The 25746-nt window shown below is 37.4% G+C and overlaps 1 protein-coding gene across 2 annotated transcripts in view; it reads right to left on the bottom strand.

Annotated features, from left to right (window-relative positions):
- Positions 1–739: 739 nt before the first annotated feature.
- The window catches only part of plxna1a (plexin A1a), a 203048-nt gene continuing 178041 nt past the window's right edge, over positions 740–25746 (bottom strand). For both annotated transcript variants that reach the window (XM_081387663.1, XM_081387664.1), the window contains exons 22-32: positions 23132–23388; positions 21713–21779; positions 16771–16917; positions 15652–15811; positions 12592–12695; positions 11711–11807; positions 9235–9425; positions 7041–7210; positions 6725–6937; positions 6449–6599; positions 740–4352 (exon numbers count right to left, since the gene is read on the bottom strand). In XM_081387663.1, coding sequence (XP_081243789.1) covers positions 4257–4352; positions 6449–6599; positions 6725–6937; positions 7041–7210; positions 9235–9425; positions 11711–11807; positions 12592–12695; positions 15652–15811; positions 16771–16917; positions 21713–21779; positions 23132–23388 — 1653 coding nt within the window. In that variant the 3' untranslated portion in view covers positions 740–4256. The remainder of the gene's footprint in view (positions 4353–6448; positions 6600–6724; positions 6938–7040; positions 7211–9234; positions 9426–11710; positions 11808–12591; positions 12696–15651; positions 15812–16770; positions 16918–21712; positions 21780–23131; positions 23389–25746) is intronic.

Below are 25746 nucleotides of genomic sequence, written 5' to 3'. Positions count from 1 at the left end.
TCAAAAACCTTAATTTCTTATCGACTAAAGAAAGATTAAAGTAAATGATATGGAAATTTTAATTCTGAAGGGAACTAATCCTTTAATGTGTGGTCACATTTCCTGTTAGTTGACAAAATTTTACATTCGAAATCCAGTCATTTCATTAGGAATCTGAATTGGGAGTTTTGAATGAAGGCAAAAACGGCTTTTGTCCAGGTACACTTGCACATAGTTTTTCAGGTAGCTTTGCAGGAAGGTTTCTTCAAGCATCTTGGAGATGTTCCCGCAGTTCTTCTGGATTTAGTCTGTCTCAGTTTTTTCTGTTTCTTCATGTAATCACAGACGGACTCGATGATGGTGAGATCAATCATACCGGCTGTTGTCAGACTCCTTGTGCATACACAAATCTCACTGGATTATTACAATTAATGGCAAAAAGAATGTTTGGAAATGTAAACTGATATTTCCTAGTGACACACTACAGCAAAAGATATAAATAACTGACTTAAAACCATTTTTTTAATGGGGATATTAACATGCCTAAGACTTTTGCACAGTACTGTAAATTCGCTGCTAAAGCTGCTTTTTGTTGGAAAGCAACCTTCATGCATCACTAGACTACTGACAATGAACCTTTTTTGCCTACAAAGTTTCACTAATGTGAAATGTGTACCTTTAGAAAGATCATCAAATTAGACAGAAAAAAAGCATGATAAATTAGAATAAGACGACTAGGGACACAAGCAATTTTAGCGAAAAATGTTTAATCTCTCCTTGATGCATGTTTATTTACACATAATAAATTTGCAAAATAGGAAAGAGCACAATATTTACACAATGAGCATTTAACAGCCAACCTGTCACAGTTGATTCAAGTCTGAAACTCTTCAAAAGGTATCAGAATTAATAAAGTATTAAAATTCTTTAGTTTTCGTTTTCTTTGAAATCTACATGCTCACATTTTGCTCCTACGTTTAAATGAATTCATCCTTCCAAAAAAGGATTGTTTCTTCAATCTGGAAACACAATGAGCGGAAATCAAAAACCGGATTGGTCTTTTGGACTGAGGAGGAGCTTAAGAAAGAGGGCGTGGCCAGCAACGATAAAGAGGCGTATGGAAAGAGATGGACTCTGGGTAATGACAAAAACGAGGGAGGAGTTGACAAGGCACTCTGTGCGAAACGAAAACTCTGTGAGTCTGAAACACCTTCTCTTCGGCTTGTTTTCCCTCTACAACGTCTTTTTTTGTTAGTTCCTGTACTCAAAGTAGTTCTTAAAACAAGTGTCGCAAAATAAGAGGCATCACTCAAATACTTTACACAGCGAAATCTTTGAAATGTTAGAATATCTCTGAAGAATTCCACATGTTCCACAACTCAACATCTAAAAACGACTGAAAATCAAAGATAGCACTCGTCATGAAAACAAACTGAATGAAAAGAAATGCAAAGACGACATCAAAGTGAAACACATGTCCTGAGACATTACAATGCCACCAGCTGCTTTACAATCACCAACACCAAAGTCCTGCTAACAAAGCACAAAGCACATCGAGATTTTCCCATCCAGAAAATGACAATAGTAAAAGAAAAAATAACACATGGCCAGACCGTACATTATATGTAGAATGAACATTATCGGCCTTTGGAATGAAAGTAGAACAGCATGCTTGTATTCTCCAACCATTTTGTAATGTGGAAGCATGCAGAAACTCATCTACTGAAAATGAACTGAACATACTGACGTAAAGAAGGGTCCGAGTCACCTGACCTGTAATGCTATACATCCTTCTACTGTTAAAATTAAGACAGTAGTATGTATGTCCAGTTAGATAGGAAGTCTATCTATCTATTTAGCTACTTCATCCATGGTTCCTTCCATGTAACTTGATCTTGCACTAAAACTGATGACAGAAATGATCACTAAGAGTTTATGAGAGCTAAACACAAACAAGCAAACAAATCCAACACCGATTTAATTCGTTTTCGGTTGACATCTGTGCTGAAAACGAAAGCAGTTCCTACAGGTGAGCATCTGGAATCTAAAGAGAGATTGTCTTTACCGTTCTAGAGATTTGTGGAGACCTGCTCCCGGTTGATTAGGAGAAATCGCGATGGCATAAAATCAATAACGTAAACCTTAATCCCAAAATAAATAAATGCGTAAAAAGAGTGATTCTGTATTACTTTCCCAGCTGGAATGAACCCTGATGTATAGCTGAGGTAAAGCGAGCGAGAACCCGTCAAACGTTCGGTTTCGTGCGTCTCACTCACTCTCTCTCATTAGATTTCTGACCTAAATCTTTCAAAGATGTTTCTATCACATCTCAGAAAGTCTACATCTGCTTTAATCTCAGTGGAAAGCCAACGGAGGAAAGGCTTTCTCTTGTTTGAACACGACTGGCTTTAAGAGAACTGCTGCAGCACATGAAAGCGAGTCACTGCAATACACATTCTCACAGACACAATCTCACAGAGTTACCGACGCTCGCAAGAGAGAAGATAAAGAGAAACTCCAAAACAAACAAGGTGGCGAAGAAAAGTAAAGCAGAACTCGACTTCATCTGCTTGATACCCCTGAAACAGTTTGAGAATCGCTTCACATTTGTATTTGTAACACTGCAAATCATCAATCTTGATAGAAATTAGTTAGTGGACTGTTGAAAACCAAAACGATCAAGACAAAGCACAAAAAGTAGTTTTTTTTTTTTTTTTTTTTTTTTTTTTTAAATGGCATAAGGAAGCAATTTAGCTTATAAGCTCAAATTGAACAGAAAAATAAATTAAAAATACTCCTTAAAAGGGTTCTACTTCACAAAAAAAATCGAACTTAGTGCTGACACGATGGCCGTTTAAGAACGTTACCACCTTGCTTTAAGCTTAACTACCAGTTTTCATGGATATGTAACATTCACGTATGATCATTTGGCTTTAAAACCATTGACTTTAAGCTTTTAAAAACCAGAGGCTGCTAAAGATGTGGAACTGCATGGAATTAACATTTGCTACATTTACAGTGATGTCACAGAATCTTCTCAAAATGCCAGATTGTGACATCATCAGTAACGGAACACATTCTTCGGTTCTTCAATCTCAAGTTTTCCTTCATTCTAGACTGATTTGTGCAAAAGTTACAGAGGCTTAGAGTGCTCATGTTTTTAAAATGAGAAATGAAGTTGAAAAGGGCCAATTATTAATTATCGATCAAGTTTTTGCACGGAATAGCAACGAATATGTCCTGAAGTGTCTTTCAGACTGAAACCCATAATAGCAATAAAGGTTGAAATAAGTGTACAAACTAAATACACAGATTCATCCACCAAATAAACAATGAACCCTTTGTTTTTCGTGAGGACATTTCCCTCCAAAAACACTAGGTACCACATGGGAACACATTTGTCTGAGTTTGTTCTTTTTTGCACATTGTTTTTTTCACTCTCAGTTCTCAGTCACTAGGGTAGTCAACATTAAAATAATAACACATTTTATCTAAAGAAAATCATTTTTTGCACTAACAACATTCAAATAAAACATGGCACAGGACATTTTTTTTTTCAATATTTTTTTGTCATAGTTCAGTCTTTGTTTCAAATATCAAATTCATCTTATTCTTTTCTATGTTAAAATGGAAAACTTTGTACGCATCTTTTCACTCTTTTTGTATAAAAATGCAGTTGTATTTATATATCTATACACATTTATATATATATTTATATCATTTTCATTTGTTTTAGTTCCTGTAAATTGTGCAAATTCAGCAGTAACACAAGTGGCAGGAGACTGGATCAAGTGAGTCCTTTGATCAACCCAAAGAGCAAACAAAAAAAGAAAAAAAAAGATGTGATGTAAGCGCTAAAACAAAATACCGTTTACTAAAAAACAAAAAAACACTGTTTTTATCCTTCGTGGGCTTTAAGGTCTTCTGGCTCATAATACAAGACATCCTTGGTGAGTAAAAGCACACAAGCGTGGCTCAACACACACTCCAAAATGATAAAAATCCGAAAAACGAAATCCTATTGGTTGGACGTGGCGTCCAGGGAGACATTCTGGTGCGTGTTAAGTTCAAAGGAAGTGATAAAACAGGATTTCCACCCTGGGCTAAGGGGTCTCCAGTGTACTGCTTCTGTCCTTGCAGTCCGTTAGCTTAGTGTGTGTGCGTGTGTGTATGTGTGTGTGTGTGTGTGTGTGTATGAGTGTGGGCGAGGCTCTGGGATGGGCTCAGGAGGTCACAGGGAGCCAGCTGAGGTGGGCGGAGAGATGGGGAGGGGGTCCTCAGCTTGCCAGAGCCATGGTGTCGATAACCTGTTCCAGTTTACTGCGCAGTCTCTGTCGCCGAGCTAACTCATCCTTCTGAAGCGCGGACAGGATCTGTAGAGGAGGAAATTACCTTAAATTAAATTGCTTTCACAGGGTAGTGAGTACTTTAGTTGGTTTATGAGGCCTGTGTTAAAGGTGCAGTATGTAATATTGACAACTAGTGGTTGAAATGGGTACTGCAGTTGTTTCACCCCCCTCACCCCCAACATATTATGGTATTTTTATGTAAAAAAAAACTTTTTTACTGCACCTTTAAATTTACGTTTACACAATTCTCTCTATGGCAGCATAACAGTGATCAAATATGCAAAAAAAGTCTCAATTACACACTTAATGTGGGTATTTGGTCTTTATTTTGTTGTACAAGTGCTAAAAGATTCTTATTGTGGTAGTCAGGATGCAAAAAAGCAATATACTGTACATACTGTACACTGTATAAAATTACGGCAAATTCTGAACAAAGTCACTGGAACTCTCATTATATCACAGTTACGATTTCTGACCTCGTAAGTAAACTTCCCAGAGGACTTATAGACAGCATAAAAGCCTTAAAGTCAACATGAAAGTGTTCGCAACCCATTAAAACTTGATTTTATGCAATGGGAATTGAGATCTTGATGACAGCTGAAAAGGAAATTTGTTTTAGAGGAAGAGCGAATTTAAATGTAGTAATACATATCATGGCACTAATGTTGATTTCATGTTGACTTTAAAGAAGTTGAGGTTCAAACCTACAATCTTTTGGTTACCAGGCAAGATCTTTAACCACTGGGCTTCATCGTTCCCTTTGGGTAAATGTTTTTCTCTAGATGGAAATACAAATGTGCCGATCACGCCTTTCAGAAGTTGTTGTGAAACAGCGAGAGATGCTAACACCCATCTGTGTGGTTTAACCAAAAAAGCAAGCGTCTAAACGTAAAGGAAACGGGAAAGAAAAGAATCTCCAACACCCTTAGCGTCAGATAATGGACTGCTGATTTCCCTCCTGTTTTCACGCAGGTTCATTGAGGGTGTTCATGTGGACACGTGTGCATCTGGATAATAAAGACTAATGAACATAAACGGCTGTTTAAAACGCAACCAGCTGCGGTGTATTAATGTCAGACAGAGAGAGGGAGAGCGGTTTCATAGAGCAGAGAGATGATGTTTGATGAGTTGTATTAGACTAAACTATCCTGAAAGTAAGGAAATGGAAGATGGAAATTAAATCATAAAAAAAAAAAAAAAAACGGGCTAGGTGCTACCTATGGACACTTTTTTATATCTGCTTAATGGGTGAAGAAACAGTAGTAAATGTAGGAATAATTATGCAGACACACCGTGTCTATTTCTTTTCACTAAACACACACACACACACACACGCATTCCCTCATTTCTGTATGAGGTAGAACTAAATGGTCTCCTTCGGCGGCTCATTATCTCTCCATTTATCCAGCCTGGCTGGAATGAGTCACTGCTTTTGACACATGATCTCGTGTGTGCTGTCAGATGGCGTTACGTGTGAAGGGCTACATGGATAAACCTGTATCTGAGTGGCCATGTATTAAAAGTGTTAGATTTCAGATTTTGCCATTTTAACAGCCTATTCTGGCTTGCTTTGGTTGAATTCTGATGTACTAGTCAGAGGAGAAATACTTTTTTTCATCTTTCCCTCTGAAATATCTTTAGAATGACATACTACATACTATTTTTCAAAGAAAAGTAGTATGCAGCATTTATACTGTGCACAGCAAGTGAATTTTCTGTATGCATTAAATAGCTACTACCTAGTTGCTAAAATGTACAATGTGCAACCAGAGCACACTGTATGAAATAGTGCATCCCATGTCGATGCAATGTGCTCAACTTGGTCTTCAATTATCAAAATTAACTGGAAGTGTTATCAGCTGGAATTTTGAGTCCAATATTGCTCAAATATCTCTGCTAAAAGTTATGAAATGTTAATGCAAAAATTGACCATTTATTTCTGTGATGACAACTAGATGAATCTTGCAACAGTGTGGCCACGTGACAACGTGTGTGAAATGTTTGTTACATACTGTATACCAATTTAATCTTTTTTTGCACTGCGCATTACTGTATGCATACTATTTTTTATAAACAAAATACTTGTATTCCATTTGGATCACAGCGTTTGTTTCTCTTACCTCGTCTTTGTACTTGGTGATGTAGGAGTAGATCTCGTGGAGGGCGCTCATGCTGTTGAACTGGCTCAGGTGGAGTCTGGACTGCTCCGCGAGATAAGCGCTCATGTCCTGATCACTGATGGCGGACATGCGCCCAATGTCTGAGTAATACCTGCAGGACGGCAAGACAGCAGGTCCAAATGAGCATAATAATTTGCATCTTTGAAGGTTATAATTAAGGTCTAATAGGGCAATTTTGTGCTAGATGTATCTTAAGCAGGATCTCTGCCCACTTACCTTTCTACCCAGTTCTTGTAGTTGGGAATATCTTTAGCGTAGAGCAGCTTATTTGAGGGGGAATCTTTGCCGAGCTTGTGTTCAGATGTGGAGCAGGAGTCCATGAAGGTTTGGGCGACTACGGAGAGACAGGCATCCGTGATGCTGTTCTTGTGGATGTCGAACACAAACTGAGGGTTCTTGATCACGTTCACCCAGAATCTTAACGGCAAACTGAGGACGAGGGAAAGGCAATGGGTAGATAATGAAAACAAAATCTAGCTGATTTCACAAAACAGCAGTTTTTCCTAATGTCTTAAATAGCGTCGCTCCTCACCAGTTGCTCTTCCAGGTGTGCCGAACATCTGAATCTGTGATTTGGTGTTTGTCTGCCTGCTCATCCAGGAAGTCAAACATGTATTTGATAGCGAGAGGGAGGGCACTGCCACGGTGTGCCGTGCTGAATATCGTCTCAAACAAATCATCGACGAATTTCTGTAACGTACCCTGTAGTGAGAGAAATCAGATGTGTCTTGAAAATTACCTAAAACTTGCACACACACTGCAAAGACACATTTATATACAAACACCATATAAAAGTGAATTTTGCATCCAATGATCCCTTTAATGAATGTGCCTGTTAAATGTCCTATTTTTCATGTCAAATAAACATAAAATCAGTGGTTCTCAACCGACCAAGATTTTGACATCAGGTTGCACCGAAAAATACCTACATTTATCATACAGATTTAAAATAAATATTGAAATGTTTTTTTATTGCCATCAACTGCACAAGTCCAACAATGAGCAAATATTAACAAGAAATATACCATAGAGTTTGACTGTTAATGTCATCAACACAAGATTTCGGGAACCATTTTCTCATCTATTTTAAAAGTTGAATTATTTGTATTTTATTATTTTAAAATTAATTTAATTTAATTTTGTTTTAAACTATTTTATTTTTAATGCACAATATTATAGTTAGTTGGATTTTATTATTTGCATTTAACATCTTTTTTTTTCTCCACCAGCTGACAACCACTGTATTAAAAAAGCCTGAAAATGTAATTTTCTCAGCTTTAAACCTATCCTATTGATCACAACGGCTACTTGCACACAATCACAACTTGCAAAAACTTACTAAAGGCCTAAAATCGGAGATGTCGGTTTATTCATCATGTCTGTTAGCGGGAGAACAGCAGTGGCTCTCAGAGTGTGTTGATTAGGAATCTGGTGTGTGAGAGTGTGTGTGTGTACACGAGACAGACAGTCACAGTCCGCGTGGTTTCCCAGCATTCATTCCGCGATCTGTCACCACGCACCATGAAGCACTCGATCCACAACAAATTACCTGTCTCCTGCTGTTCTCTTCCGCTACAGCATTACATTTATCTATCGTTTTTTATTATGTATCAAAATTGACCACCCGAGAGGATTGTAAACATATTCTGATTTCATTTTTTCCTAGCCTAACAATTAGGAGGCAAAGCAATAAGCTACAGAACCAAGAAAGGGGGAGAGAGAGGAATGAGGGAGGTAGACAGAAAGAAAAAAGGAGATAGCAGGAATATTATATTGTGTCCTAACCAGATGCGATATGACGTGATTCAAGCAAGTGGTCTGTCAACACTGAATGTGACTCTGTGATGTGACACAATCATGGCCAATCAGAACATATTTGATATTTATGTAAAGTAGAATTTTGGACCAATGAGATTTACATTGGGCAGGACTTCCAAGCATAACAGAAATAGAAACCAGGCAATCAACAAAATGTTCTGTCCATCATTGCTTGTTGCATTTGGTTAGGATAAAAGCACAATTTTGCATAATCTTTTATCATCCTCAAAACTTCAAGATGGACAGACTGAAGCCCCTTTCACACTACCAGCAATATGCAGTTACAAAATACCATTAATCCCATTCATTTTCAATGGAAAGCTGGCGACTTCCAGGGACAGCAACCGTTGCAGACAGAAGTGGGAATGTCCAGTGACGCAACAAAGTTGACTAATGTTAAACTTTATGCAAATGAAAAACGACTTTCAGGAACAACAAGCATTAGGAGTAAAGTCAGTTGAGCGCACGTGATCCACCACTAGTGGAGTGTCAACGGCAAGATGGAAGAGAAGTTGGTGGTACTTGCCCTGCAAACTCAGAGACTGAATGGTTTTGTGAACCCAGATACACCGGCACTTGCGCTTTCACCACAGATAAATAGCATTGCTGTAAATAAATAACATAAATAACTTGCTGTTTCTCGTTCATCTTTAATATTAAGCAGTTTATGTTATGATTCCATTTATATTGAGTCTTTTCCCTCCAAAAGGTTTTTAGCGGCAAGAAAACTGATTGGTTGTCTACAACATGGAGTTGCATCTGTAAATGTCATTCACAAAAGTAGTGAGACTGCCCACTAGTGACCTAACAGCCAGCCACTGGTGACATGTAGCGACAAAGTCGCTGGCATAGTAAACGCACCTCAAAATTCTTAAAAACATGAATAAGAAAACTTCATGAAAGCTCACCTTGGTGGCCAGCAGTCGTGTCAGGTAGATCTCTGACACCATCTTGCTCCCGCGATCGCCCTCACGCTGGTCTGCGTGGTCGTGGTTTTTGACGAGGTGCCAGAGCTTGGTCCCACTCTCTAGATCGGGCGTGATCATGGGCGTCCTGGACCGCAGACTGTCTGGGCTGCTGGCCGTCCTCAACATGCTCTCTGAAAAGAAAGAGAGTCAATCATTAAATAATTTCTAGCATTTTATAACATGGATAGCTCTATTTTTACATTTGCTAGGTGAAGGAACTATAATAGTTGCCGAAAGATAAGCGTTTTCATGTTCACTATTTACAACATTGATGTGTTTTATCATGTTCCTGATACTGCCGCCATTTTATAAAAGCAATACGCTATAAAAAGCCATGCGTTACAGTAATTCTACCTTGTTCAAGGGTGTTATTGGCACTCGAACAGCATTAAAATCACTGTAACGCACGGCCTCCCACGCGTATTGCATTTATTTCATCATAATCTGGAAGGTTCAGTTATCTCAGGCAGTACTGACCCCATACATATAATATAAAGCGAAAAATAAACAGCATAAAACAGTCACATCGGCGGTTGTAAATCAAGTCCGGTGGTTTCTTCTATCTGATGAGCAGTCGGCTGCTAAATACCCAGGAGTTACACATCAAAGATGAGAGCAGAGAGGAGCTGAGCTCTGGCTAATGGATGGTTAAGCACAGTAATCTGTCTGAGGATAAGGCATTCTGGGTAAGGATCATTTCCTGTGGATGCCCTAAACTACAATGAATATACTGCATCTGCAGAATCCATCAAAAAACTCCCTTAGGTTTATTCTATCCTTAAGTGGCAAGTGGGAGTGAAAGATAGAGTCCCGCGTCTGGAGTCTAGTTAATCAGTCACAGACTGGCAGGCCGGCGTGCTTGAAAGAAACAGCCACTGTAAGCTTAATTCAGCCTCTCGCAGCGCTTTTATATTACACCGCATAAAAAGTCAAGGCTTAGAAAAACATAATAGTAGAAAAGCAAATAAATAATAAATAAACCGGGAAAGGAGCATTTTTAAGTAACACAGAGACCACAAGATAAAGGAAAACAAACACTAATGGCTGAAACTTACTCTACGCAAGTATGTCAACGCAGACGTTCATGCACTGAAATTCGTAATATAACGCAAGTATATATATAGCATAAGATACTTCTTTCAAAAACATAAAAAAATGTTATCTATCCCAAACTTTTTAACAAACATATATATGTTATTTGCCTATGTATATATCAGCATTGTATCAAATATATTTTTCTAGATGTTGAAATCCGCCACAGAAAACCCCATTTTAGTCATCCGCTGGCCAAAAAACTGCCTTTGCAGATGTATGTTTCTATATGTTTATGAGTATGTTTCTGGTCGAACAGGTCATTCATGCTTGCGTGGTGCTAGCAATAAGCAAGTGTATGAATATTGTTCCTCAATGCGACACAAATCGCATATAATGTTCAGCTCAGGGTAATAAAGGATGACACGAATATATAAAAATACCCTGTGAGCAGTCTGAAGTAAGACTTCCTCTGTTCTCTCCTACGGCTTGTGAATGCATCGTTTATTATTAATGGTACCAGTGTCAAACTTCATTACGGAGGCCCAGGGAGATGCATATCTGTCCAGTGCTCTTATCACCATGTCCATTCTGGAGGCCGGGGAGGAAAGCTCATTTGGGTATTGAAGATATGAATTCACTTCCTGTAGCGGGGTGTGGAGGGATTTGGAACAATGTTCAAAGGTATTTTCATGAGCTTACATATCCAGGAAATCAAGTTAAAAAAAGAAAGAAAGCCAGATCACGTAATGAGAACGATCCGCATTGGCGTCACTCTGACACCACAGCGACTGCGGTAACCTCTGCCGTTTCCATGGCAACGAGCGAAACACGACTTGAACGACAATACGAATGTGCGTCCAGTGTTTGAGCAGAATTATCCGAGACATGAAGCCCCCTCTCAAAGGGAAATATAATGGACGTCTGCCATGAGAGAGCCATGGCTTGAGTGCATGTAATTCTGCGGCAATCACGGATACACGCATCTGAGGAGGAAAGACGACATTAAACAGCCTTTTCCCTCTGATCCGCTTTCTTTTTTTGGGTTGAGGAACAAAACACCTTCAGTTCTGTGCTATCATCACCTCTTATTCGCACAAACACCCAAAGTGCTCGGAAAACAAAACAAAATCATCACAAAGAATAGTGAAACACATCAAGTCTGCCGGCTTTTTGAAATCCAGACACGAGGACACGATTCTAGCGCGAGTCCTCGTTTTTAAGGGAAAATGGAGGCCAGTGAGCTTCTGGGTGCAATAAATACAAATCTCTCAGGTGAATATGGCAGACGTGATCTCACTCTTCTGAAGAAAGTCTCTGAGGAGACGAGAAGTGGAAGTTCTGAGGGGAACATCAAAACAGGAAGTTGAGACAGAGTTCTTACCGTATCTGCTGAGGGACTTGGTGAAGGTGGACGAGTTTGAGATGTTGTACGCAGAGTTTTGCTTTGGCACCAGGGCAATAACAGACCCATCTGTTACCTGAATACAGTGAGGAACTCAACATTACTGCAAATAACTCACACATTAATCTACATCATTAATCTATAGTGCACTATACTCTGCAAATCAAAGATTCAAGATCATAATGGATGTACACTGCCTGTCAATAGTTTGGAATAATGTTTTTAATAATTGAGCACCAAATCAGCATTTTACAATGATTTCTAAAGGATCATGTGACACTGAAGACTGGAGTAATGATGCTGAAAGTTCAGCTTTACCATCAAACGAATAATTTACATTTTTAAAAATATTAAAACGAAAAAGACAGACATTTTACTGTATTTTTGTACAAATAAATGCAGCATGGATGAGCATAAACATTTTTTAAAAAAGCGTAATTATTCCATACTTTTTACTGGTATTGTATGGTATTTGAATAAAATGTTAACTTGATCATGTTTTTGTAGTCAAGACCATTTCTAAATGTGTTTCCACCATATTCAACCAGTTTCCATGACTATTAAAGTCATTCATGATTAATGCACAAGTACTTTTAAAATAATCTTCCATTTATATGCCAGGTGACAATCCCTGGAATTAAGAGATTATTTTGTACAAAAGTCTCCAAAAAGATCACAACAACAACAAAATCACTACAGAAATGTCCATGACTTTTAACATTTTAATACATTTCCATAACGTTCCAAGCCTGGCGGTCACAATATAAAAAAGGTTTTCCATGACCATGAGAAGCCATTCTTTGACCATGACATCTTTATTTGCCTTAATATTATTGCTCAGCTGTGGACAGTGACCGTACCTGATAGTGTGCTAGTGTGTTCAGGCGTTTCCAGTCATTATCAATCTTAGTAGTGACATCCTCATCCTGCAGAATGATCCTCGCCAGTCTCCCCTGGCGCCACTCTGCGACAGAAAACAAGATGAAGGTGTGTGTCAATGGGAATTGTGACATTTTATGTCTTAAAAAAGCAGTACTTGCTGCTTATTTATGAATACATTTTCCAATTGAGGACATCCCCAAATGCCTCCCAAAGACAGTTTTGTCATGTTTAGCTCACTTTTGGGGACAATTTTGAACTCAAACTCTAGCTATGTGTGTACACACGCACATTACTCCCACAGCAAGGACAACTGACCACTTGAGGGGAGCTTTCCTCTTTAGAAATGCTTCATTTAGAGCACATAACCTTGTGCAGACCTTGTCCGAATCTCCCTGTGCAGAGTGAAGTCACTTTTCCGAGCGGAAAAGATATGAAAACATGCACTTGCTGTTAACAGGAGCTGAGTGACAAGTCTGACTCCGGGTCAGATCTAAATGACGGATCTGATCAAGGTCATGGGAATGACTGTTGTAAGCCTCTTATAAGCAAACCGTTCCAATAAACAACCTTCCTGTTTGTTTGTTTGTTTGTTTGTTGCAGGAGGAAGTCGCAGTTTCTTATTTCGAAACAGATTCTGAAAGACAACTGCCAAGGAGCAGAGCAGAGCAAAGCCAGAAGAGATCTGCAGCTGATAGCATCACTCAGTCTGAGCCAGATGACAATCATGTTGGGAACTGCTCTAGCTAATGGGATCTTGCTGTGGATGATATGGTGTAGTGCCTATTTCCCTGGTGCCCACAACGGTGACTTCAGCATCCATTTATATCAAGCTGCTGATAAGCTGAACATTTGTATTAGCTGACAGTACCTTCTCTGAACAAAGCCATTTGATTACAAGAAAGTGAAACAGGGTTGTAAATAATTTTGTATAATAATTTAATTAGGTTATCAATTGTCGATTAATTCGTTTTAGCACAGTAATCAAAATCTATGTGTATATATATGTATATATATATACAATTTATGTACTGTTCCTCTATCAGTCTTCCTGTATCATCTCCTTTATTCATGCATAATATTACTGAGTTTAATGCATACTAAAAAGCTTAAATGTATTAAACTTCAGTGGACTGAACATTTGTTAAAAAAATAAATGGCAATATTTACATTAAGCATAAAAAAAAATATTTTATAAAATTAATTTACTATAAAATATTTGAAATTAATAATTAAAAAAATTAAATAAATTATATATATATATTTTTTTTTATGATTAATTTCCAATATATTTGTATATATTTATTTATATGTGATTACAATATTATATATATATATATATATATATATATATATATATATATATATATATATATATATATATATATATATATATATATATATATATATATATGTATATACATATACAATTTATGTACTGTTCCTCTATCAGTCTTCCTGTATCATCTCCTTTATTCATGCATAATATTACTGAGTTTAATGCATACTAAAAAGCTTAAATGTATTAAACTTCAGTGGACTGAACATTTGTTAAAAAAATAAATGGCAATATTTACATTAAGCATAAAAAAAATTTTATTTAATAAAATTAATTTACTATAAAATATTTGAAATTAATAATTAAAAAAATTAAATAAATTATATATATATATATTTTTTTTAATGATTAATTTCCAATATATTTGTATATATTTATTTATATGTGATTACAATATATATATATATATATATATATATATATATATATATATATATATATATATATATATATATATATATATATATATATATATATATATATATATATATATATATATATATATATATATGTATATATATATACAATTTATGTACTGTTCCTCTATCAGTCTTCCTGTATCATCTCCTTTATTCATGCATAATATTACTGAGTTTAATGCATACTAAAAAGCTTAAATGTATTAAACTTCAGTGGACTGAACATTTGTTAAAAAAATAAATGGCAATATTTACATTAAGCATAAAAAAAATTTTATTTAATAAAATTAATTTACTATAAAATATTTGAAATTAATAATTAAAAAAATTAAATAAATTATATATATATATTTTTTATGATTAATTTCCAATATATTTGTATATATTTATTTATATGTGATTACAATATTATATATATATATATATATATATATATATATATATATATATATATATAAATATTGTAATCACATATAAATAGATATATACAAATTATTATTTAAAAATATTAATATTATCGGAATTAAAAAGTAGGTTATGTGTATATTTTATTTGGAATCTTCCATATGCATTTTGTAGTATTAAAGTCAAAATTTAGATTGATTACTTAATAATTATTTAATAATTAATTGATTAATTGACATACCTAACATGCAATATTTCATTGATATGTCCATCTTGAATCATAAAAGCTCTGCCAACCACACATCCAAACTGCAAATCTCTCTAGGGCTTATCACACTGCATTTAAGCCTGAGTTATCGTCTTTTTAACCCTGGGTAAGGTCACTCATAACCCCGGTTTATGCAACGTTTCATTCTTGTCATTTCGAAACAGGGTTAGCACCACTTTTAACCCTGGGTTATGGAACCCTCCCCACCTGCAGCGGCAAAGGTACACACTATACAGTGTGAAATGATGCAGTGCAGCGAATTACTTAGCTACAGACAACTAATCATAAACTGCCTCAGTGTTGACCTCATTAAATATTCATGTGCTTTGTACAGCCACAGAAACGTTCACTTGTACATGTAAACATTTTCAGAGATGGACAGGCAGTTATTAAAACCAATCAATCTTATTGACCTCATAAATATGCAAATAAGAACATTAACCCAGGGCTTCCAAATGTAGAGTATAAACCTAACTGCCCAGGATTAATTGCAAACCAGGGCAAAGAGTTGAATAGTGTGAAACATGAAACAAGTTAAGCCAAGATTTTGCTATCCAGGGTTTAGAATGACCTAATGACTCTTTCTCAAGAGTTTCTCAAGAGTTCTTACCAAGGTCCATGTCTCCAGCTTTGGGTCTCTGTGAGTAAGGGCTTCCTTTATACACAGCATCCAGAAGCTTCTCTTTCACCTGGGTGATTGTGTCGCAGTTCAGGCATTTCACCGTCACCTCCGGGCCGTTCTCGTTCTCTGGGTTCACGCAATGAAGTGTCTAAAAAGAGTCAAGATAAATCAGCCTGAGCGATTTATCATTAGCTTCTAGTTTGAGCAGTTAAAACACTCAATACTGTAAAAACAAGTTGAAAACACCACTGAAAAGGCCGCTGTCTTCTAAAAAATCTCACAAGTGACTGATTTGGAATGCTCTGCATTTGGAACTTCATTTAATAAGCAAAAATCTTTTTTTAAATAGCATTTTTTTATTTTATTTCGCTGGCTACGTTTCGGAAAAGCTTTCATGTCAGGAGGTTTTCACTGCACATTGACTTTGTTAAATCAGCAGAAGGAACGGTCAGCAAAAAGTAGGATGCTAAAGTTAATACACTTTAGGGCTTTTCACACTGCGCTTAACCCTGGGTTATCATTGCACCTGGGTAAAGGAATATTGCACACTCGTAATTTAGAATCAGGGTTAACAATACGGAAATGCTGCGTCATTTCAATGTTTAAGATTCAAAAACATCAAACGATGATTGCGTTAATTGGCATGAAGAAGAGACCATTTTATTCTTACATTTATAGCCTGTAAAGGGCATGTAATCTATGTAAACAGGCTGCATGTTGCGTTCGTCCAATCAGTGACACCGACACCACAAATATGCAAATAAGGATGTTATCCCAGGGTTTAGGAATGTACAGTGTGAAAAGTCAGCTCATGAATACCAGAGTGAATGGACCCTGGGTAAAGTTTGAGCAGTGAGACGCATGAAGCAAGAAAGATCCAGGGTTTAGTTTGACCCAGGGTTAATTATTTAATGTGTGAAAAGTCCTTTTGATTAAAGATTACTTTTTCCTCTAAAACAATATTCATGAGTTGTGCACAACAGGACTAGTGACATTTATTAAGAATACAAATAAGGTCAATTTTGATTTCATCTTGATTGGAGAGACATAAAAACACATCCTCAGTCCTTCAGATGAGTGAGCTAATGTTGTGCACTGTATACTGACCAGCGTCTTATAGTCAATCTGCTGTCGGATGAGTTTGTCCTCGCTGAGGGAGTAGCGGGCCTCTCCGGTGATGGCGTCTATAGGGCCTTTTTCCATCTGCTGTTTAATAGCACAGTACAGCATGAAGAGAGGCTCGCCTGCACACTCCTGTAGAGAAAGAGAGTCAGAAACAACAGTGTGTTAGGACTCCGCAATGTCATGAATACATGCACCGTGAATTTTTTTTCACCTCATAAAAAGTGAAAGATGATGCAATCAATAGCCCTTCTTTCCTTTCATAGTAACACGCGGACATAAAATGCATTTCAGGATTTGTATATTGAGCAAAACTTGATTACTGATAAACTGTCACTTCAGATGTGAAAAACAAGCGGCTATAATGGCACACCGCTTTCAAATAATCACAAGGACTTGCCAATCAATACAACCATTAGCCTCTCACACCCTCAAAAAGCCCCTCTCGAAAAAGACAAACAGTTTAAACGTAGGGAATAGAGAGAGCGATAGATGGAGGTTAACGATTGGGAGGAAGCACTTAAACCCCTTTGTGAAATGAACAGATAGGTGTGGAGAGAGAGGCGGCAGAGATGTGGATTGATAGGCTAATTTCTACATTAGCATCAACATTTTTCACTGGCTAACAAACAACTTGTGAGTTTCTTAATTATCCATATTTATAATAATTCATTACATTTATATAGCGCTTTTCTCGGCACTCAAAGTGCTTTACATAGAAGGGGGAATCTCCTCAACTACCACCAATGTGCAGCATCCTCCTGGATGATCTGACGGCAGCCATATTGCGCCAGAACACCCACCACACACCAGCTTACTGGTGGAGAGGAGACAGTGATGAAGCCAATCAGTATATGAGGATGATTAGGAGGCCATGATGGACAGAGGCCACTGGGCAAATTTGGCCAGGATGCCAGGGTTACACCCCTACTCTTTTGAAAGACATCCTGGGATTTTTTGTGACCACAGAGAGTCAGGACCTCGGTTTAACGTCTCATCCGAAGTACGGTGCTCTATGACAGTATAGTGTCCCCATCACTATCCTGGGGCGTTAGGACCCACACAGACCACAGGGAATTTGTATTCATATTTATTAATTCATATTTATGTTTCTGTTTGAAATAGGCATCCGTTAGCAGTTCGCTAGCCTTATGTAGCCTGACCTATGGTCTATGTAGTGACATATTCTGGCCAATTTTGTTGATATAAAGCAACCAACCAGCAGGGTTGTTATTGTTAACTAAAAACTAAACAAAGCTGAAATAAAATAAAATATATATATTAGATGGAAAAACGTAAAACAAAAAAATAATAATAACACAGAATATTAAAATTGTTGCTTTGGCAACTAACTAACTAAATACGTTGAAGTACTAACACTAAAAAACTATTTAAAAAAATCGTATTATTATATATTCAGATTACATGTAGCACACATTGTGTGAATAACACATTACCACAGAAAATCTGAAACTACAATTAATAAACCTGCTAATCACAAGTTCCTGAGGCAGCTACAATAAATCTGAAGCTACATTCTGGGAAATTATCAATTCGCAATCCTATTCATTGCAGCTTCAGATTTTACAATGGTGTGACTGAATAAACTTGCTGATCACTATAGTTTCTGCCTCAGAAACTAGTGACTAGCCAGTTTATTCATTGTAGCTTCAGATTACACACAGCACATACTATCTGAATTACACATTACCACACAAAATACAGTGAATAAACTAGCTTCTGAGGCAGAAGCTACAGAGCTACAATGAAGCTTCAATCAAGTTTCTGAGACAGAAACTAGCAATTAGCAATCGTATTTAATATAGCTTCAGATGTTCTTGTGGTATGAGAATAAGCTCACTAATCCCTAGTTTCTTCCTCAGAAACTACAGAACTGATTAGCCAGTTTATTCATCACAGCTTCAGATTACACAGCACACATTGTGTGAATTCTACATTACAACACACAAAATCTGAAGCTACAATGAATAAACTTGTCAATCGCTAGTTTCTGAGGCAGAATTGCTACAATGAATCTGAAGCTACAATGAACTGTAATGAGTTTCTGAGACAGAAACTAGCAATTAGCAATCTTCTCCATTGTAACTTCAGATTCACTGTAGCTTCTGCCTCAGAAACTAGCGATTAGCAAGTTTATTCATCGCAGCTTCAGATTATAAATAAAACACATTGTGTGAATTATACATTACGACACAAAATCTGAAGCTACAATGAATAAACGTTTTAATCGCTAGTTTCTGAGGCAAAAGCTACAATGATCTGTAATGAGTTTCTGAGACAGAAACTAGCAATTAGCAATCTTTTCCATTGTAGCTTCAGATTACAAAGAAAACGCATTGTGTGATTTACACATTACCACACAAAATCTGAAGCTACCATGAATACACTTGCTAATCGTTTCTGAGGCAGAATCTACAAAGGTTCTGAAGCTACAATGAATTAGAATGAGTTTCTGAGACAGAAATTAAGTCAATTAAGTCAAAATCTGATATAATTTCCAAAGATTGGTCAAATTTGAATGCAGGAGACACGTAAATCATGATTTACGGAGAGCAGTCACATGCGAGACGCATTAGGCTTGTATCCCTCCTCAACCGACCCCCCGAGCGCAGTGATTATGATGGGCACGGTGAAACGAGGAAACCCGCCGTCTTCCTCCGCCTCACGCAAACCCACACGAAACAGTTACTCTGGTTTCCTCCACCACTTCATCCTGTTTTACTCCACCCACCCTCCCACCATATGCTGTTAACGTCTCGTTAGCATCTGCGCTAATTAAGCCGACAGCTGCTAACGAGAGGGAGCGTGAATACATCACTCTTAGAGACCCCCACTGCAGCGCACGCGGCCGAAAGACTAGACCTCATCCCACGCTCTAGCTTCATTAAAGAGACAGAAAGAGAGCGAGAGAGAGAAGACCACATAGACAGACCTCACCCACCCATAGGGCTAATGAACAGTAGCAGGAAAATATCCTGTTGAAATACAGAGCTAGCAGATCAATTATTCCACACCACAGCCTTGAGCAGACCTCGTTCAAAAGCACCACTGTGGCCAAAAAACTGCACTTTGTGAGAGAGATTTCTGGGAAGGTTTGACAGACTTGTGTCAGTTTGCTTCAACTGTGCTTTCTGAGCAGTGTCATCATATGTGATATTACAAGCTGTGTGTTGGTGATGTATGGTGTAACAGCTTGTCAGTTCCACTAACTCACGCCACAATCCCATCCGTCTAAAACAGCGCCGCTTTTCCTAATGCTAATTAGCGATCACAAACTGTCTGCTTCTGAACTTTTGTCAGTTAGCAGAGGAGCCAAACGAGGCCTGTAAACAGACAGAGCTTGAAACGGACTTCAAATGAGCAAATTGGAATTGGCTGATTTAGTCTAAAAGGAGCATGACTGCTCTGTGTGAGACTATTTCTATACACAATAAAATATGAGTAATTTATATATATATATATATATATATATATATATATATATATATATATGCTATATATGGTTGTGCTTATATATGTTAATGTATGTGTAATGTGTATTTTATTTATTAATTCTTTCCATTTTAATATTTAAAATGTATGGTCACTCATCTGATATCAGTCTATTATTAGTACAGTACTGTAAATAAATTGACCATTTTCATCTTGTGGATGAACTATTCCTTTACAAACAACTACATTCTATGTTGTCAAATAATGCAAAAGCACGTTCAATTTGTGTCAACTTTAAATGAATTTCTATGATGTGAAAGTATTCTAGACACCGGTTTCCTGTTGATTAAAATTCTTCCAGTGCATGCTGAGCCCTGCATGATTGAACTAATAAAACTAGAGAGCTGCTAATGTAAGAGTGTGTGTGTGTGTGTGTGTGAGAGAGAGAGAGAGAGAGAGACAGACAGGGGAGGATGCGACATCCTGCAGCTCAATCACGCTCTGTGAGTGGCGTCATGGAGTGCAGCAGGATGGGGGGGGGGGGGATAAAAAAGGAGAGGGAGCTAAGAGCTGATGAGGACTCAGAAGCAAAGGTGCCGCTAGGGACAGCCTTTGACCTGCCCGACCCCTGACAGACAGCTTCTGTTTCTTAATTTGTCTAATCATGTTGAAACTACTGGTGGGAAGGTTCTCTGGTCGCCCTATTCTTGTAGAATAAAGAGTGGGAATTCATTTTTATGTTTTTGTATGTGTGTTTGGGTGCATTTTTGTTTTATCAGGAGTGGGTGGAACAGACTTTACACAAAAATTCGGTCATTTACTCACCAATCATATTAAAGCTGATATTTTGTAGGTTTCAAATGGTTTGTCCACACGATAAAAGTCAATTGGATTAAAAAAAAACTCCCCTTAATACACAAATGTAGATCTACAATGATTCGTTAGATGGATTCAAACAAATCAAACAGATTCAAAATTTCTCTTTGATTCTTTAGAAGAACTGGCTCATAAGTTCAAGTTGAATGAATCAGCCTTGTGAATCAAACTATGAAAGCTCACAAATATAAGGTGTAAAATATAAAGTGGCACTGCAGATTCAGTAGTGCGTAAAACACTGGTGCATGTACTGTACACTACTAGTCAAAAGTTTGGGGTCGGTAAGATCTTAATATTGTGAAAAATATTTTTTAATATATTCTGAAATGTAATTTATTCCTGTGATGGCAAAGCATAGTTTTCAGCATCATTACTCCAGTCTTCAGTGTCACATGATCCTTCAGAAATCATTCTAATATGTTGATTTGGTGCACAAGAAACACTAGTCGTGCTGCTTAATATTTTTGAGAAACTGATAATATTTTTCAGGATTCTCAGCTGAATACAAGAATTGATTTCTTTAAAAAAATTAAAAATAATATAACGACCCCAAACTTTTGAACTTTTGAACGATATCCTACATACTGTACCCACTTACTTTTAAGAACTTGTACAGAAGAAAAGTGAACCAGTTCGTAAGCATCTTCTCAGCAACAGACTCGGTCCTAAAAGCAGAGAGGAAAAGAGGAAATGTGAATTCCAATTCATATGATAAAAATGTAATCCAAAAGTAAATAAAAGCCTTCTCAAAAAAAAAAAAAAAAAAAAAAAAAAAAAAAAAACACACACTAATGTGGTACTTGTGGGGGATAAAAAAACTACACTTTTTCCCAAAACAAACCACCAATCTTCATTAAGACCAGACAATTACAGTAATTGGGCGACGTCTTCCATTAATGGCCAACCTGTCGCTAGCCGAAGACCCCCCAAAAGCTTCCCCAGAACAGAAGTAATTAAAGCATGCCTTAATTAATGGACTTCAATTCTCCTAATTCATCTGTAGCTGGCAAACGAGAGCGACTGCTAGTGCGGGCTGCAAACTGCGGCTCCTTCCTCCCTCAGGCCCACCAGAAGCCTTTTCTGCTGTTCAATAATGCATTCACATAGACTTACCAACTCCCATTACCTCCTTACATAAGGGCCTATTATTAAATTATATGCTCGTTAATAAAACGGTGAAGGGGAGATAAGGTGAATGAAGCAGGACAACAGGTATTTCATGTGGGGCAAGTGTACTGAATAGCTCATTAGCGCACTTCGGTAAGTGCGCAAGATCAGGGTTGACGTTGGGTGAGATGGAGAGTATTGACTTCCGTGAAAATCTGAGGTGTTTTTCCCAGGCTGGGAATTTTGTAGCATTTTAAGTCTACTTAAAATGATAGTCAAGGTCTCTTGCACAAAAATCGTGATTTAGATTTGCAGTACTATATTCTACCCTTTCTATGACCCTTGGTGCGCCCACAATTGCATACTATCTGAGTAGGTACTACATTTGAATTTGAATTTACTTCATAGCAGTTAAAAAAAGTATGCTTTATATAGTATGAATATGGGTAGTATGAATGAAATTTGGACATACTACATCTGCCATGTTGTCATTATCACGTGACCTACCAGCGTCAGTTGCTTCGCTTCACTTCCATTCATGAATCCTCTCCCGTAGCGTCATTGGATAGTAAAGTGTCCATTGAATGCACACATCCTTATTACTGTGTGGTATGTGCTGCAGTGATGTGTAAATTTCCCCTCAGGGGAATTATAAAGTTTACTGAATTGAATCGAATTAAACACGTAAGAATCTCGCCGGAAGTAGTAAGTCATCCGGGGACTTTTCACCTACTGTTTTTCAAACACTAGGACACACTACTTTTTTTTGGCATACTATTTTTAGCATACTTAGATAGTAAGGAAGAATTCGGTTTTTGCTACTGTACCTTTAAGAGTTTTAAAACTAAACAACCTCTATTTTGATTAGCCAACTCTGTATATCAGAGTGTGTGTGTGTGTTCTCTCCCACCTCCTGAGCAGCAGTTTGGGGTGGTTCTTGCTCTCCAGGTTCTTGTCGATGAGGTCAGAGAGCAGCTGTTTGAGGACTCCTGTAGCGTACTCCATCTCTCCCTGTAGAGCTGTCATGATGAGTGATGCCACGTTGCCACGGTCACGCATGGAGAAGGAGCGCTGAGCTTCGAGCGTGCGGATAAATGTCAGAAGGAAGTGCTTCTTGGTGAGGAGTTGACCAAATAGAGTCAAGGCCTTCTCGACATTAGCCTGCACCTGTGGGGGAAAAACACGCAGAGCAACTCATTATACAGCGTAGAGCTAATTATGACATATGTTGTGTTTTGTTGAACAGACAAAAAAGAAACAATTACATGAATCTACACTAGCAATCAAAAGTTTGGAGTCTGTAAGATTCTTATGTCACCAAGGCTGCATTGATCAAAAAATACAGTAAAAAACAAACTGTTTTGTATTTTAATATACTTTAAAAAATGTCATTTATTCCTGTGATCAAAGCTGAATTTTCAGCATCATTACTCCAGTCTTCAATGTCACATGATCCTTCAGAAATCATTCTAATATGTTGATTTGCTGCTCAAGAAACATTTCTTATTATTATCAATGTTGAAAATCGTTTGGCCTGCTTAACATCCATGTTGAAACATTTTTGAGATACATTTTTCTTTCAGGATTCTTTGATGAATATAAAGTTCAAAAGAAAAGCATTTGAAACAGAAATCTGTTGTAACATTATAAATGTCTTTAGTGTCACTTCTGATCAAATTAATTGGGACATTGTTGAATAAAAGTATTAAGTAAATCTTACTGATCCCAAACTTTTGACTGGTAGCTCATACCTAACATAGTTCATATGTAAATTGTCGTCCAGAACTGATTCATTTTATATCACTATTTATTAATTTATGCAATTTTATGAATGACACAAATTTGTGCTCGTGTTTTATGCCTGAGAATCCCAATACAACAACTTAACAAATGCCATGAAATTGGAGGCGGGACTATCTTTTTAACTGGCCAATAGCGGAGGTGAACAACATTAAATTACAATTTTCAGTGCATTAAACTTGTGCAAATGTGACATTTCAAAATAAAATATTAATCGGGAAATAAACAGATTTGATTTTATTGCATAGTGATTTTATTGTATACTACCAAGTGGGACTTTTAAAAAAAAAATTAATTATAACATTCGGTGATCAGTTATGCACTGTAAAACCAGAGGAATTTTTAAAGAAAGTAAATCAGGTCAATTTCGATTTCACATTGCTTTTAATGTTTTTGATTGACACGTTCTGCCTCTCTGAAGCACAAAGTTAAAGTCCTTTAGTGTTCAAGCACAAGTCCACATGAGGGACGTGTCGCTTTCTGACTGACATCAAAGGGAATCCAAGATGCTAGCAGCTCAAAAACACAACAGAAGGAAATGCAGAGTGAGGAAGGACAGAGAGAGAAAGAGTACAGCAGGAAGCAGATGTGACCTCTGTGTCCAGGAGCGAAAAGTGGCGTTGTGTCCTTCCATGATCCGCAGGGCAGCACCTGTCACTTTTCATCTGCCTCACCTTTTCATACATCTTACCTGTACAATTTCTTGAAGCTACATGTTTATACTAACATAATAAAAGAAACACATCTTACATGTGTCCTAACAAGCCAACCTGTGTGCGCATATTCATCTAATGAGTAGCCCTGCCCACAGTGAAATCTCATTGGTGCAAAATTATGCTTCACAAACCTCTATGTAAAACTGTAATTATCTCACATTGTTGCTGGGAACTTTTCACAGCTGTTTAGGACAAAGAGCTATAATCCAAAGAAATTACGAAAAACAAAAACGAACAAATGAAATCTTAGTGCGAGGATGCAGGAATCAGACTTCAAAGCGAACCGACGTCTGTTATTGTCCCCTTCAGCACTTTATGTTCCATGTAACCTGACAAAGGCCTTTTTTTTTCCAACATCACAGACTAATAAAGTGCCTCAATTCTTCTCTGCTGAGCCGAATGAAATTTGCAGCCTCTCGGGGAGGCCGATTGCACTGTAGGTTGCTCTGGGGCGAGAAGCTACACAGAGCAATAAGGGTCTGAGCCGTGCGCATAGGCACTTGATTACGCCGGGGACTCGGGGGCAAATACAGTGAAAACAACCCCCAGATGAAATAATAAACATGTGATCCCTCCGCAAGCCAACAGCATGACCTGCCGTACACAGGCCGAAGGACGTAGCATGTTGGAGTAATGGAGTATTTAATTGCGCTGACCGGTGCGTTTTGAGGTTTTACGATTGCTCGTTTAGCGGCGTTGTTTTCTTTAGCTCGTGCTATTACGCGTCAGTCATTAGCGTCTGGTTCTATAGTACAAGAGGTCACAATCTGTAACGTATTGAACTCTTTCAACTCCAGATTGTAGGTTCAAACTGTATTTTTTCACTCTTTCCGGTGAGTCACTGACCCCATTTATCAGAAGTCATTGATGTCAAAAATATTGGTAACCGAATTTACAATATACATTGTGACCTTTCAAGAGTGGTGATCAGGCGTCAATGCCGTTATCATAGTTCATACAATCTCAGCTATACGTGAGGGCCTGATGTTGTTTTTTCTAGCATTAGTAG

The sequence above is a fragment of the Scardinius erythrophthalmus genome (genome assembly GCF_964197995.2).
Source record: "Scardinius erythrophthalmus genome assembly, chromosome: 15".
In the NCBI taxonomy this organism is placed as follows: domain Eukaryota; kingdom Metazoa; phylum Chordata; class Actinopteri; order Cypriniformes; family Leuciscidae; genus Scardinius; species Scardinius erythrophthalmus.
This window is presented reverse-complemented; position numbering and strand designations above follow the sequence as displayed.